Consider the following 16660-nt stretch of genomic DNA (forward strand, 5'->3'; position numbering starts at 1 on the left):
CAGGCCAATAACGGCTAACAATTTACATTGTTTTAAAGATATTGTGGCGTATAAATTGTCTAATCTAGATTTTACGACACAGGATCCAAATGAGCTTTATAATTCATTTTTGAAGTAATACTAAAATAATTTAACAATATATTTAAAATGTAATCATGTTATAATAACACAAAATTAAAGTTTAGTGACCGGGTTACTGTTGGTATTTATAAAAGTAGAAATAAATTATACGACTTATATGATATGAGGCGGTGGGATCGAAGCGTAACATTTTTAGAATACGTCATTAAATATTCCAAAATTTTTAAAACAGTATGCATTTCTGCTATGTCCTTATATTTAAAGAAAAAAATCCTGAATTCTGATAATTGAATTAAAGCCACATGGGATGTTATTAGTAGTGTTAGTGGAAAACCCAAAAAGGAAATGATACCAATAGCATTGAACACAGGTAGTAGATACACGAGTTCTGAATTAGAGGTTGCTAATTTATTTGAAACATTTTTTGATAAAGTACCCCATAAAATAACATTTCATTTAAAATCATCTACATCAAATGCAGCTAGGTTATTAAATAATAGTGTTTCTAAATGCGTTATTGATTTTTCATTTGAAACGGTTTCTGCAATAGATGTCATAAAAGTATTTAAAACTATAAATATTAAAAAAACTAACGACATATGGGGCATTTCGGTAAAAATTTTTAATAACATCATATACGATATAGCTCCGTATATCCTAACTTGTTAAAATGTAGTAAAGTTTTACCACTTTTTAAAACTGGAAACAGAAGCTATCCCGGTAATTATAGGCCTGTTTCAATACTCCCATCCTTAAGTAAAATTTTCGAAAAAAATATTTTAAATCAACTTCTCGTCCATTTTGGTACAAATGCTATTTTTCATGGTGAGCAATTCGGTTTTAGAAGAGGTCGCTCGACAACTGATGCGGGGATTGCGCTTCTCAAACATATTTACGATGCTTGGGAGAAATCACAGAACGCTATTGGAGTATTCTGTGATTTATCTAAAGCATTCGATTGTGTAGAACACGAAACGCTTCTTTATAAGCTCAAATATTACGGTGTTAAAGGTAAAGCTCTTGATCTCATCGCTTCATATTTAAGTCAAAGAATCCAGCAAGTTTTCATTAATGGAATAAAGTCTACTGGATCTACACTAAAAATGGGTGTTCCACAAGGTTCAATTTTGGGTCCCTTTCTGTTCCTAGTATATATAAATGACCTTCCTTTCTTTGTTAAAGGTATTTGTGATATAGTATTGTTTGCTGACGATACTTCACTGATTTTTAAGGTTGACAGGAAAAAAACTGACTATGACGATGTGAACGGTGCCTTATCACAGATACAAGATTGGTTTAATGTAAATAATTTGGTTTTGAATACTCAAAAAACAAAATGTGTAGTTTTTAGCCTACCCAATGTTAGGAAGCAAAATTATAATATATCTTTAAGCGGCGGCCCGCTTGATGTAGCCGATACTACCGTGTTCTTGGGAATAGAATTGGATTCCAAACTTCAGTGGAGTCCCCATTTGTCGTCCCTAACAGGGAGACTCAGATACGCGGTTAGAAAAGTTAGACAACTAACTGATATTGATACCGCTCGTTTAGTTTATTTTGGTTATTTTCACAGTATTATGTCATATGGCATATTACTTTGGGGTAACGCTGCAGACATTGAATCTGTCTTTATTTTACAAAAGAGAGCAATTCGGTTTATTTATAATCTTGGAGCTAGAGACTCTCTTCGGGATGTTTTTAACAGAGTAGGAATACTCACTGTTGCGTCACAATATATTTACAACAATATCATGTATATTCACAGTAACATTGATAACTTTGATAAAATCAGTGATAATCATTGTATATGCACTAGAAGTAAGGATAAGCTTATAACGCCAAGTTTCCGACTCCGCAAAGTCAATAAATCTTTCTTGGGGCAAGGTATCCATTTCTATAATAAACTTCCACAGACATTTTTAACTTTGCCGTCTCGTAAATTCAAATCGTTTATAAAAAATACATTGGTGAAAAAGGCGTATTATTCGATACAAGATTTTGTAGATGATAAAAAAGCGTGGAATTAATATCTGTTGACTTCCAGGCAGGATATATTAATCTAATAATTGTATTAACTTAAAAATTAACTAACATGACTGTATTTTTTTAAATGTTGAAAAAGAGTAACTACTGAGTTTCTTGCCGATTCTTCTCGGTAGAATCTACTTTCCGAACCGGTGTTAGCTTCACTTAATTGTTAAATGACGATTCAAAAGTGCTTGTAAAAGCCCACTTGAATAAAGTATACTTTGATTTTGATTTTTGATTTATGTTAAGGGTATTTGTGATATAGTGTTATTTGCTGACGATACTTCGCTGATTTTTAAGGTTGACATTGGTGCATTATCACAGATACACAATTGGTTTACATTTACAGTAAATAATTTAGTTTTGAATGCTCAAAAAACAAAATGTGTAGTTTTTACCCTACCTAATGTTAGCAAGCAAAATTATAATATATCTTTAAACGGTGACCGTCTTGAAGTAGCTGATACTACGGTGTTTTTAGGAATAGAATTGGATTCCAGACTTCAGTGGACTTCTCATTTATCATCCCTAACAGGAAGACTCAGCTCCGCAACATACGCGGTTAGAAAAGTTAGACAACTAACTGATATTGATACCGCTCGTTTAGTTTATTTTGGTTATTTTCACAGTATTATGTCATATGGCATATTACTTTGGGGTAACGCTGCAGATATTGAATCTGTCTTTATTTTACAAAAGAGAGCCATCCGGTTTATTTATAATCTTGGAGCTAGAGACTCTCTTCGGGATGTTTTTAACAAAGTGGGAATACTCACTGTTGCGTCGCAATATATTTACAACAATATTATGTATATTCACAGTAACATTGATAACTTTGATAAAATCAGTGATAATCATTGTATGTGCACTAGGAGTAAGGATAAGCTTATAATGCCAAGTTTCCGACTCCGCAAAGTCAATAAATCCTTCTTGGGGCAAGGTATCCGTTTCTATAATAAAATTCCACAGAAATTTTTAACTTTGCCATTTAGTAAATTCAAATCGTTTGTAAAAAATACATTGGTAGAAATAGTATATTATTCGATACAAGATTTTATAGATGATAAAAAAGTGTGGAGTTAATACCTGTTGACTTCCAAGCAGGATACATTAATTGAAATAATTTTTAATTTACATGACGTTGTATTTTTTAAATGTTAAAAAAGAGTAATCAAGCAATCCAGGAACTAGTCTATGCAGATATATACGTGAAGATCCAACAGGAAAGCTGAGAATACTTCAAGAAAATTGCTTAAGAGATCTGTTCGGGAAGCTAATCAAATCTAGTGTTCTGACATAATCCATCTTAACAAAGACTGTAATATAAAACGTTGAAGGAGCTCGAAACTCATGTTATTGTCGAGTTTTAAGTATGTGTTTAATTAGAAGTAACTTATAAGATTTAATATAAATGAATAATAATCAAAATCTAATGTCAAAAATTCTTATTCTCTTACGCCCGTTTCCAATAATCTATCTAAGATTACAGATAGATCGCTATCCCCGATTGTTAATTAGAATTTATCTATTTCACAATCAAGGATAAGTGCCATCTATCTTCGACCAACGATAGTTTACTTTTCCCTCTCACCTATCTTAGCTTCTTCGAATGTTTCGTTTTACGATAACCATGAAACAATGTCACGCCCAAAATTTGTTTTTCATATATTTATGTTTTATTTGTTTACTATTACAAATTGAGTAATAATTTTAATAAAAAAAAATATCCAAATGTAATTAGGTATTTGTTATTTTTGTAAAGTCACGGTAATGTTATCCATCCTAAGTTTTTGACTTAGGATGGATAACATTACACAAAACGAAACGTCTTGACATTTTGAACTTTCAATTTTGGTTTTCGGTTGGTTTTGGTTATCAATTTGTGTTTGCTTTATAAGTTGTTTGTTGTTTTATAAGTGACACAAAATGACTCATGTAAGTATATACGAACTATATTTATGCTTAATAGTTATATTGCGTTCATCTCATTATTAATATACCAAATTTTTTCAGTCAACAAAGGCAGCACCTATTACCAGAGACCAAACGATGATTTTAGCACACCTTGTGGCTGCTAATGGAATCATCAATTGTAAGGCAACAAATGCAACTAATAATAAACTTAAGGAGCAAGCGTGACAAGATTTGACAACGAATTCAATTCTTCGTTCACAAGTTTACCACGAACTTCTTCGCAGTTGCGCTTGAAGTGGGAAAACTTTAAGAAATTAACTATGAGAAGCAGTTTTAATAAGGTTATTAATGTTATATTTAATTGATATTATACTACTAATGCATACATATCAGGATACTTATTGGAATGATATATTATTGAACTCGGATTTTTTTTAAATTAAGCGCTTATTTATAATAAAATCTCTTTGTCAAAGACTGGAGGTGGCAAGGATTATTTTCCACCCGACGAAATCTTAGACAAAGTAGCTTCACTTTTGGGCAACACTTGTCAAGGTTTCTCTGTGGAGTTTAGCGGAGATGCTACCATTAACAATTTTTATTTAAATTTGGACGAATAAGTTGAGGGGAATAATGATGGAGATGGTGTTTGTGGTGATGGTTTGGCTCACGAAGTGCTTATAGAGACACAAATTCTGGAGACATCTACATCAAAAAACCAATTTTTTTTAAAAAATAAGGCTAGTGGAAGTAGTTTTTTAGATAATTGATGGTTAGACTATTAGTATTAAGTTGTTACTGATATTTTCTTCAATAAATTTGCCTCAAATATGTGGTGATTGCCTCTGAAGTATTGCCTCGTAACATTTACTGGCTATATGATTTATTTTTAAAAATTTGTTTGCTACACTTCCCTTGCCTAACCCTTGTGAATGTATATCTAATGGTATGGATAAAAATATCGGTTGGCCATCATTAATATTTGAATTTATATTTACAGCAAAACGAAAACAAAAATTAGAAGAGGAAATGTAAGGCATGCATAAATAGGCACAATGCTCTAGCAGAGTATCTGATGGTGAAAAAGGTTGAATTAGAGCTACAAGAAAAAGAAATTATTATTGCTAAACTTAAGGTGGAATTAGATAACGCAAAATTAGAAAATTTTTAAATTAAAAATTGTAATAAATAAATAGTTATACCATTTAAAAGAAGAACTTTCATTGTTGTTTCAGTGTAAAATACCTATATATTTAAAAATATAAATACAACGCTGATAAATGAAATATTTATATTATAATTATGTGTTTGTGAAGTAATCATTTATTAGTGACTGCCGTGATGAAAAATATTGTGTCAGTAAATTGTTATCTATAACAAAATTATTTTCTTCTAGTATAATTGGAATTGATATTTCTGGTTCTAATTCTTGTAAATTCATTTTTATCGCAATATTATGTAGCACAGCAGTAGCTATAATAACCGCTTGCAAATTTTGAACTTTGAGTCGGCATTTTAATGCTAGAATAGGGAATCTTCTCTTCCAAACACCAATGCATCTGAAAAGTTACCTAAATGAATATAACATATGTACAATGTATAATATATGAGACAACATCACATACATTACTCTGATACCAATGTAAGTAGCTGAAGCACTTGTGTTATGGAAATCAGAAGTAACGACGGTACCACAAACACCCAGACCCAAGACAACATAGAAAACAAATGGTAATCTACATCGACTCGGCCGGAAATCGAACCCAGGACCTCAGAGTTGCGTATCTATGAAAACCAGTGTACACACCACTCGACCATGGAGGTCGTCGAGTAGTATAATATTCAATAATCTTTCTTAAGCTCTGGTATTATTTTGTTAACCTTTCTATTGTATTCCTGGTTTTTATATGAGCTTCATTATATCTTTGTTCCGATTGAGTAATTGAGTTTGGCAGAGGTGTCAAAAGATAGGCCTTACAGGGATAGCTACTATCACAAAGGAACCATCGATTCCCTAGTCCACCTTGTTCACAATGGTCTGTAAATCCAAAAAAAATATTTTTTAAACACTGTCAATTCAAAGAAAACAAATGCATATATTTAATGGATAAAATACCTTTTAAGTTGGAATGATTAAATATAGTTACATCATGAGTGGATCCTGGCCATCGAGCAACAACATTTAGAAATATCAATGATGCATTGCTCACCACTTGGACATTTAAGGAAAATTATCCTTTCCTATTTCTAAATTCCTCTCCTAAGTTGGAATCTATAAATCAATTATATTTTATATAGAATTTCGTAGGTGTGATAAGTAGGTACTGTATATAATTTTTAGAGTAAATTATTTAAAGATTAATGACATACTTGGTGATTGCATTAATATATGAGTACCATCTATGATACCATGTACTCTAGGAAAACCCGCAATATTGTAAAATTCGGTTTGAGTGTGACTTTCTAATAAAACAAAACTTGGGTACAGTCTTGCTATGGCTCTAGATACCTCTACGACTATACGACTAGCAGATGCTATTGAGACTCCAATAAAATCTGCCACAGATACCAGCATAGTGCCCAATGCATAAAATCGTAGCGCTAAAAGTATCTGATGCAAGGGAGATATACCATGGTTTCTGAAAAAAGTTAAAACATGAGTGAATTCTGATATTAGGTATCTACACAAATGTAAGGAAATTAGAATGACAAAATTAACCTTACCTTTTAGATATAACCTTCAAATAGGGATGAATTAAATTATTGAATTCATTCACAGCACCTTTGCTCAGTCTAAATCGATATGCAAATTCGTAATCATTTAGCTTATTCATGTAATTTATTCGTGGCTTATACTTATTTGATGATCGCACAATATTGGAATCACTGTCACTGTCTGTATCACAATCATTTATAATTTGTAATAATTCCATATCACTATCGTCACTGCTACAATATTCCGTCATTAATAAAAATTAGAGCAATTATATTTCAAAATTTCAAGTCGAATGGCCGAATTTGACGGATAAGCGATTGACGTTACTAGAGATAGCTTCGTCTATCCGAGAGTAACTATAACCACGAATCGTATGAGCGTTCCTATCTCTAGTAAGCTATCTGTCCTCCCGATGACAGATAGCTAGTTTCGATAGGAAATGCTAACCGTCGATAGGTAATTGAAAACAAAGTAAAGGCAGAAGGATAGATTTGGTTCTCTTTAGTTACTGAATTTTATTGAAATCTGTCGTTGTTGATATTTTTTTTAATTAATTTTTTGAAGTTCTATTTTTAATTATTTTAATATAACTAAAAAATGTGATAGCTCAAAAATGGTTTACTTTTCCATCGTATAACGGGGGTTTAAATTATCGCAAATAGTTAATTAAAATTATCTATTTACCTTCTACCGAGAATAAGTCGAATTACTAATAACCCTGTATAATTTTTATAACCGATTTTCCACAAATAGGGTATATTTATAATTATTTACTGTTTTGTGATAAAACGCAGAGGAGAACTCGCGAAATATTACCAGAAATCCTGTAATGGTTGCTTAACGACAAATCAAAGAAAATTATTATTTATTGCATTCATTTATTATAAAATAATTTAATACACAGTGAGTTTATATCCATAAGTACACAATGTATATTAATATATTATTTAAATACTTTTAAACAATACTGAAACATGTATGTACATTTTTGCAATCTTACAATATTAAGATTAAATTAAGTGACCATTTTACATGTGATAGATAATAATCTATTTATAGGACATTAATTAGATATTCCTATAACAATGAAAAAAAAATATGGAAAATAATTTTAAAATTAATAAATTTAAATTCAATACAGTACAAATAGTTCAACATTATATAAATTTTGTTTATAGATACTTCGAGAAATATTGACTTTTTGGTTGAAAGTTCCTATGAATACTCGGATTTTAATAGGTTTGTAAATTGCCATTATCGTCTGAGGTATCCCATAATAAAGCGCAGTTTTCTATTATAAAATAAATAAATTTTTTTACACGTATGAAATCAAATGACTTATGTAATGCCTTACGCAGCTATAAATATAAAGTTAATCGATATTTACAAAAAGTAATTAGGCGCATTACTATGGCGCTCCCTTGAGACGGACGTGTGCGCAAGCGTAACTAATTGATCTCCTTGAAAGATTTACGACCAGGACTCCCAGATGATAATGGTTGTATATGTATTATAGTTACGGTTGTGATAAAAATAAGACTTCTTCGGTAAATTAACGAATTACACGGTCTAGATCGATGTGTAAATATTCAAAGCATACCAACAATTTAAAAACTTACCTACTGAGCACCTATCAAATATAAATAACTTTTAAAATGAATACACCACTTAAATATTACAATGCTTATAAGACTGTTATTACTTCAAATAGACATAATAAATTATTATGTATAATTTTTCGTTCATTCCAACAAGGCTTTGAGTCTTGAAATTGCATTATAATCACATAATACATTTATATATGATATGTTGAACCATTTTTTGATTGAGTAGGTACGTATGTTTTATCGGATAATATCAAATAATTATCTTTTAAATCAAAAATATGTAACGTAATTTTTATTATTATATTGATTTATTAATAAATATTACTTAATATTGTGAAAGATTTGTGTTTTTTTGTTGTTTTTTGTTACTTCCAATTTATTGTTGAACAATTAAGTAATCTTTTCTTTTATAGTCACGATACCATATAAAATAATTTAATTTTAGTTTCATCAACATTTTTCATTCAAATATATAATTGTTGTCTTAATGACTCAGTGCACTCAGTTTTTATATGACAAAAATCTTCATTTTGTCAGACAAAATTGATCGTCCAATACCTTTATGTGTCTAAATAATGTTGTAGTCATTACAGGTAATAAAATATACAACACTTTTCCTCTAAGAGTATTCAAAATTTTATTCTGAATCATGAGGCATATATTTTTTATATATATATTTAAAACTGCATTTAATTACCTATAATTAATTAGACACTAAAAATTATTAAAATAAAATATATTTTTATACATTTGTTTATGCATTAAAGGCTCTATCATAGAAATTGACAAGTACGTTTCGGGACACTTTTCTTACGAAGAGCAGCTCGCACAGCCTCTTCGAACACCTCGTGCATGTTTTCCCGTTCCAAGGCTGAGCACTCCACGAGTTGGACAGCACTGAAAACAATCAAAAGCAAATGAAACTTGATAAAAATATAAATATATGCAGTAATATATATTAGTTAAATATTCTAATTTTGAGTCATAAAAGCACATTATTGATTTATTATATTCAAATTAAAAGTCGTATTTTTTGTATGTATATTACGTGATGTGAAAACACGGATCGCCATGGTGCGACGTCATATAGGCAAAAGCTGTCATATATTCATATCATTTGGAACTTTGATAATCTATTTTTTTTTAATTTTTGATGTTAATATTTGTACAGTACACACCAACGATAGTGATCGTAATTTATTTATTTATTATAATTTATTTATTTTCCTAAAAAATACGACATATTTATAGCTTTATATATATTATAACATTGAATGATGATCGTAGGTACATAAACAACTGTTATTCATCCATATTGGATGACTTATTTGAACTACTTTTTTTAAATATAGTAATAAAAATAAAAACATCTTAAGATATAGATACCTAATTATATCACATGTATAACATTAGTATTGTACCTACATAGGCACGAGATAAAATATGTATATTTTACGTGAAAACATGATGTTTACATAGTAGTCGTTTTAATATGACAACAAAAAATAACATAACATACAACACAACATCACATTTAGTTCTATTTTATTTTCCTTGCTGTGCTAATTAGGTATATTATGTTTAAGTACCTACAGCCATTCCTGAGCCGAGATAACCCAGTGGTTAGAATGCTGAATCATACCGAAGATTCAATTCCGGGTACGTGATTTTCATGTACTTCATTTAACAAAATTGAATACAAGATAAAATATAAACATATCATTTATCGTTTTCAATGATTAAAGAAAACTTCGTGTGAAAATACGAAAGTGCCGAATGATTTTCGCGACTGGTGGAATATGCTTTAATCTCAGATGACGAGGAAGCCGCAGCCTAACAAAGGACATTTACGGGCTGCTATTTTTACAACCTTTGATTAATCAATCGACTTGTGTGTTATATAAAATATTTGTACTAATTTTACAAAAAAATATTGCGATTTAAAAATTTATTCGGCCAGCCAAAGGACTCTCTCGTTTTTGTATCACAGTACGAGCCTTTATCGGTGCACGAAAGATAATGGCAACGATAACACAGCTGCCAGTGTTCGCGTGCGATAGTAACCGACGTTTTTTTTCCTTACACCACAAATGACATAGCTTATTTATTACAAAAAAGCATTATCTTTATTAATATTATAAATGTGAAAGTAACTTTGTCTACCGCTCTTTCACGACCAAACTGCTGGACTGAATTTAATGAAATTTGTTATGAAGCAAACCTGAAATTCAAGAAAGGCCATAGGCTACTTTTTTGCCTATCACATGACAACCAATACCCTAAAACGCGAGCAAAGCCGCAGGCAACTACTAGTGCTATATATTCAAATCTATAAAATAAATATAGAGGTATAAGTGATTTAAAAACTTACAAAATATATATTTTACATGAATATTACCGATTGGAAAACCGTAGTTATTTAATAAGTGAAGGTTTAGGGTCCAAAATTTTTATGGAACTTATTCATGCACACTAATTTATGCAATCTAGACTTATACAAAATTATAAATAATTCCTTATTTCGTGAATATTTGTAAATAAACAGAATTTACCGTATTTTCTTCTTCAAAGTTTTGCCTTCTTGAGTTGTTATAACAGCTTTGCCGGATGCCCTCAAGTCGGTTTTCGTTGCTGTAATAAAAATATATACAAATTCAAAATTGATAACTTGAAGATAAGTCGAACATTTTATGACTAGATGTATTTAAGATAAGGATTCTTACGAAATAATATATATTAATGATTTGGTACGGAACTTGTTGTGAAATGGCAAGAACATTAATCCTACCCGATTTTAATTAAATAATTACATTCTCGTTCAAGCAGAGCCCTAATAGACTTAGAGTACATTTTAAGTTTTCTTCTGAGAAATAAAACTTCCACGTGACTTGGAAAATGTGCGTATATCAAGAATAAGCTCCAAACTTTCTCGACTCTACTAGTCGAGAAAGTTTGACTAGGTAGAGATATAAAGGTGCCTTTCCATGAAAAACTGACTGAAATTTATTTGATTATTACAGAAAAATAATGGAAAGTTAATATAATACAATAGTTAAAAGTTAGTTTATTTTCCTTAAACAGATCTTGAAGATACACAATGCAAAGTTGCTCCCGTATTATTTAATCCATAATTCAAAAACTTTGCGTGTATATTCATCACTCATCATAGCTACACACTTGACCAGTTTTTAAATGATAAAAAATATAATGGATCGCCAAAAACTATATCTCATTGTCCTTCTTTCTAAGCTAACATCTAAAAAAAGAACCGTTTTAGACATTTCTGCAGTAGTATTAAATAAGCCCATCCTTATTAAAGTCCGCTATGACAATGGTCACGAATTAGCGGAATGTCCAGTTGTTAAGTTAATTTTATTATATTAACAACTTGCGACTCGTTTGTAGAATTCGAGTATCATTAACTTTACTTGATTATATTACAAGTTTTGTCAATACTAAAATAAATGAAATTGAAGTAAATAGATACATAATTAAGCACATTCGTACAAATTCGGCAATTAATGTAAATATTCTTAGATTTTTCGGTTACAATATATAAAGTTATGTGTAGAAGAATGTACACCTTATAGTTAGCAATGTACAGGCATAACTCTAACACGTGGATAATTTAGCAAATAATTCTACCACCAACGATAAATGATTGCAAGTCTCGAGGGACATGATACCTAATTCATGTATTACTAGAATTGATACAAAAAACGGTAACCATAAGCTCTTTTATCTTCTGAAAATTAATTAAATAGAACCAAAGCAGAAACGTGGACTAACTCACTACCTTAACACTGAATACAGCCTACTTAGAATTGAGGTTTAAAGATTATGATAATTACATATACCTATAATATAAACTTACATAAAATATAATTAAATTTGTAACAAAATAAAATTTAGTTGATAACATAATTGACTATCATTATGATTCTGGTAAAAATAAATGAAAGTTTTAAGTCATTCGTTACACACCTAGATATTAAAAAAATAACTTACCTACGAGTACAATTGGTACTAAAGAACTGAAGTGCTTTAACTCTGGATACCATTTGTGAATTACATTTTCGTATGAAGATCTAGTGCCAACGGAGTAACATACCAAAAAGCAATGTGTCTGTAAATATACATAAAAAAGCTTATTTAATACTATTTCAAATCATATCAATCAGATTCAAATAGTTAAAGATTTCGTAATAAACAACTATTAAGGTAATATTAATTAAATACTTATGGCCAGTTAATAGAGCAGTAGCTCGTTTGTTTTGGATAAATATAATAAAATAATATAAACTAGGTTTTCTAGTTGCATGAGCAGTTGCGGAGTTAAAGATAAATCGACCGTTATTTTGAATACAAATTGAGGATAACATACGTTATTGTATGATAATGGCCTTAATCGCTCGTAGTCCTCCTGGCCAGCAGTGTCCCACAGAGCCATTTCTACTTCTTGGCCGTCGACTGTTATGTGCCCCACATAGTTATCAAATCTAAAATCAAAATATACATTTTATTAGTTTTTCAACATATTTTAAACAATGAACTACCTGTTTTTCGTATCTCCATCTGCATCAAATTATTTTTGTACCTAAAATCCTATAATTTTATGCTTTATACAATACTAGCGACCCGCCTCGGTTTCGCACGGGTGTAAAGATATGACATCACAGTAGAAACTTCTAAAATTATCAGTGTTTTTTACTACATTTTCCATGTATTATATATAAAAACCTTCTTATCGAATTACTACTCTATCTATTAAAAAAAACGCATCAAAATCTGCTGTGTAGTTTTAAAGATTTAAGCATACATAGGGATATAGGGACAGAGAAAGCGACTTTGTTTTATACTATGTAGTGATGCCTAAAACATGCATACTCAGATCCTACTACCGATCAGTTCAGTGGTATCCTCGTGATGATGATATTAGAAATAGAGTTAAAGGTATTTGTGTAAAAATGATTTCAAAATTTTATCTTTTTGCGCTTGAACCGTTTGAATACGTGTGTGTAAAGCCAGATGGGTCGACGAGGAAGAATGGGCTCAGTGAGCCTAGGTCTAGTCTTTTGCTAAAAGTCTTGCATATTCTCAATATCCTACGAATATAGTCAGATGCAGTCCTCGTTCACACTGTACTTACGCTATGGGCGAAAAATTTGGTCGTAGCGTACGTAGTCAGTACGAATAAATACACAGTCGTACCACTCGTACCTTAAGACCGTCTGACCTTCCTTGTTCAACGTTTCAACGTTCCATATTCAGGCTTTATTCCTTTATCCTTTGGAATAATATCATAATCGATAATTATTATATTCCTACGGCATTTATTAATCACTATCAAAATAAGTTTTATTTTATACGTATACAGACTTTTAACATATCTAACTGAGATAATGCAATTTTATTGTCTTTTATCCAGTCAGATCATTAAATACCCAAAAAAATTAATAAAAAAAAATCGGTACACAAAAGTGGAGATGTAGAGAGGCTCCGACAAAGATTTTACTTTTTTTATAATTTATAAAATAACGTCAATGAAATATAGACAATATTTTATATTATGAATTCCTTACTCAAAACAAGTTTAAATTAGTAAATATATTTTGTTTTTAAAATAGTCTATAATAGTAAATAAGTAAAAAAGACCTTGTGAGCAATTACGACGAGTTTTAGTGACGGTCATTGACTACAAAATACGTAGGACCTTGGTATAATGTTGTAGCGATGGACTCTTAGACTCTTTAACCGTAAGGAAGTCTTACTGTAGGCGTGCGTCAAGTTTCTTAAAGAGGAAGCGACAGACTCGCACAATAGATGCAATGCCGATACGTATATGATTTTATAAATAGTGCGCTCGAATTGCTTCGCACATTACTAATAATATTAACTGCACGATCGCATTCATAGCCGGAAACAGGGACTCATTTAATTTTAAATGCTTACCAATAATTCTCTCATTTATTGTCTTAATAATAATGAACATAACAAGTATAATAATAAGTGGTACCTTTTAATTTTAAGTCAGGTGAGTTTAAGTTTTTAAATTTATATAAAAATGTGTCAATATACGACTATGAACTATTAGTCACCCATCCACTATAACTCAGTTACAGGTATTTATCATACTAAGCGAATAAATGACGTCAGATTATTGCCGATTTGTCATACATTAATTAATGTAAATATGTAATATACACATATAGCACTCTTACTTTGTTTACGTTACCTCTGCTTTGGCAGAGAAGAAATACAACATTGTTAAATAACATTTAACTATGTTGTATTTCTTTGTGTTACAGAAACGTTTATACTTAAATCAACATATTATTTGTTTGCTGTGGCAGTTTGAACCATCATACCAAAAAAAGGCTTTTAATATCGGACACGGTAGTGTATTATCCTGTTTTATTTATATTTATTGATTTATGCACAAAATAAGAACAAAGACATACAACTTACATCTAAGACTTTATAAAAAAGTAGAACTAGATCAATGATTGGTATGATTTATTTTATAAAATACTATATAAAAGTAAGTAAAGTAAGTACATATAACATGTATGTATGTTTATTACGAGATAAAGTATCGGGCGATGATACTGTTTAGGTCAGTCAGTGTTCTTCGACAAACATATTAACTTATCAATTCCAAGTGTAGAGCTCACTGTCCTGTTACAAGTTTTATATGTTAGTATATACTATATACTCATAGTTTATTTGTGTATAAAATACGTTAAACCATTATATCAGAACCACAAAGTGACAAAATATTTAATTTTAAAAATAATGATTAGATAAGAATTATGTGAAGCTAGTTATTAAACATAATTAACAAAATACTATCATTAATTTTATATCGCATAATGTTATTAACTTTTACATTTTTTGTTAATTGATTTTCACATCAAAAACAGACACTATTAAGCTAATGCTAATTAATGAAATGAATTATATAAACGAGAAACTAGCGTTATTAACTACTTTCAGATAGCCATTATAGTTTTAAATTGATGAAGCTGTTAATCATTTTATTATTGTAAATGTATTCAAAGTTATGACAAAAGTTCAAAAACCATTTATACGTTATTAAACCCAAACATTTACTTTATATAATAGTCGATTGTGTATAACAAATTATGGGCCGATGGCGAGTTAAAATGTTTTTAATTAACTGTTACTAAGAAAAACATTATGAAGAGTTTAATATTTTTTGCCATATTATTAACACTACGTGGAGGATGTGTATATGGTCTTATCAGTGACGGATATCCCAGTAGTCCGCGCAGATTTAATATTGAAGTGGCACCTCAGCATAAGATTCAACTCTACAATTTGATCCACATATATCGAAATCATATTTAAATATTTATAAGCGAGCACATATTGGAAATAGCTTTCTAAAATCGAAATTTCATTAAAACTATATGAACTTATTTACATTGTCATTTTAATATGAATTTTCTATTATAAAAACTGTATATGGGTATTTCAATGAGTCATATTAATGATAACGCTCTTGTAAACTTATTAAAGGAAAATATAGCAAAAATATGTAGAACATAGTAGGTACTGACATGATTATGTGAATATAATATATATATTACACTTGTTTAAATTTAAAAATAAAGCTACAACAAAGATAAGAGATTACCGCATCAACCTGCTAATTTTGACACGCACGTCGAGCTCGCTCTACGTTCGACCCAATGACCTATAGTCGGATTTGATCAACTTACCTCAACTAATCGATTAGTTACCAAATAGTACTTACACTGTCGGTACATATTCCTTTGGGAATTCATTCCTAGTGTACACATACAGAAGGCAGGTTTTGCCAACCATTCCGTCGCCCACCACTGTTATTTTTAAGCGCGGCACTGTCCCCATCGTATTTACCACCACATCCAAGTTAAACTCACAAACAATTATCACTTCTCTAACAACAACGTCTATTGTTTAACACTCGTTTAAACTACAACTGTAGCATATCGAATTTAAGCGATGATTTGATCATTGGTAAGACAAATCGGTCCTTGACGAATCTTATCACTCACACTCCGTGATGTAATGATCTTATCAAACTTGTAGAAACATTTGCGATAACGCGGCAATTTAATTGAAACAAGGCGCGCGCGCACTTTGGTGGTTAAACGCGAAATGATCACAAATATTAAAATGCGCGTGATTCAACATAGTTTTGTCACAGCCAAACAGCCGGTTTGTTCATAGCGCGCGCGTATTGAAGGCGGACCTTACTGAATATAATTCCTAATTAATTCTATGTACGTATTCTGCCCAAACTGCT

General features: G+C 30.5%; 1 protein-coding gene and 1 pseudogene across 1 annotated transcript; both read right to left on the bottom strand.

The window, feature by feature from the left end:
• Positions 1 to 5268: 5268 nt before the first annotated feature.
• On the bottom strand, positions 5269 to 7245 carry LOC124541395 (annotated as a pseudogene).
• Positions 7246 to 9066: 1821 nt separating this feature from the next.
• Positions 9067 to 16518, bottom strand: LOC124538485 (ras-like GTP-binding protein RhoL). The gene is made up of 5 exons (XM_047115566.1): positions 16127 to 16518; positions 12731 to 12845; positions 12355 to 12472; positions 10899 to 10977; positions 9067 to 9243 (listed from the first exon to the last, which is right to left on the bottom strand). Exons 1-5 carry the CDS (start codon positions 16240 to 16242, stop codon positions 9120 to 9122), a joined length of 552 nt encoding a protein of 183 aa, XP_046971522.1. The 5' UTR covers positions 16243 to 16518; the 3' UTR covers positions 9067 to 9119.
• Between the last annotated feature and the right edge of the window lie 142 nt (positions 16519 to 16660).

Source organism: Vanessa cardui, chromosome 2 (assembly GCF_905220365.1).
Source record: "Vanessa cardui chromosome 2, ilVanCard2.1, whole genome shotgun sequence".
NCBI classification, from domain to species: domain Eukaryota; kingdom Metazoa; phylum Arthropoda; class Insecta; order Lepidoptera; family Nymphalidae; genus Vanessa; species Vanessa cardui.

What these genes read in the sequence shown, in the direction of transcription:
- LOC124538485 (XM_047115566.1), bottom strand. Translation starts at nt 16,242, where the DNA reads ATGGGGACAGTGCCGCGCTTAAAAATAACAGTGGTGGGCGACGGAATG. An exon ending in AAGGAATATGTACCGACAGT is followed by an intron (nt 12,846 to 16,126) that starts GTAAGTACTATT and finishes TTTTGATTTTAG; the next exon opens with ATTTGATAACTATGTGGGGC. An exon ending in GGCCATTATCATACAATAAC is followed by an intron (nt 12,473 to 12,730) that starts GTATGTTATCCT and finishes GTATATTTACAG; the next exon opens with ACACATTGCTTTTTGGTATG.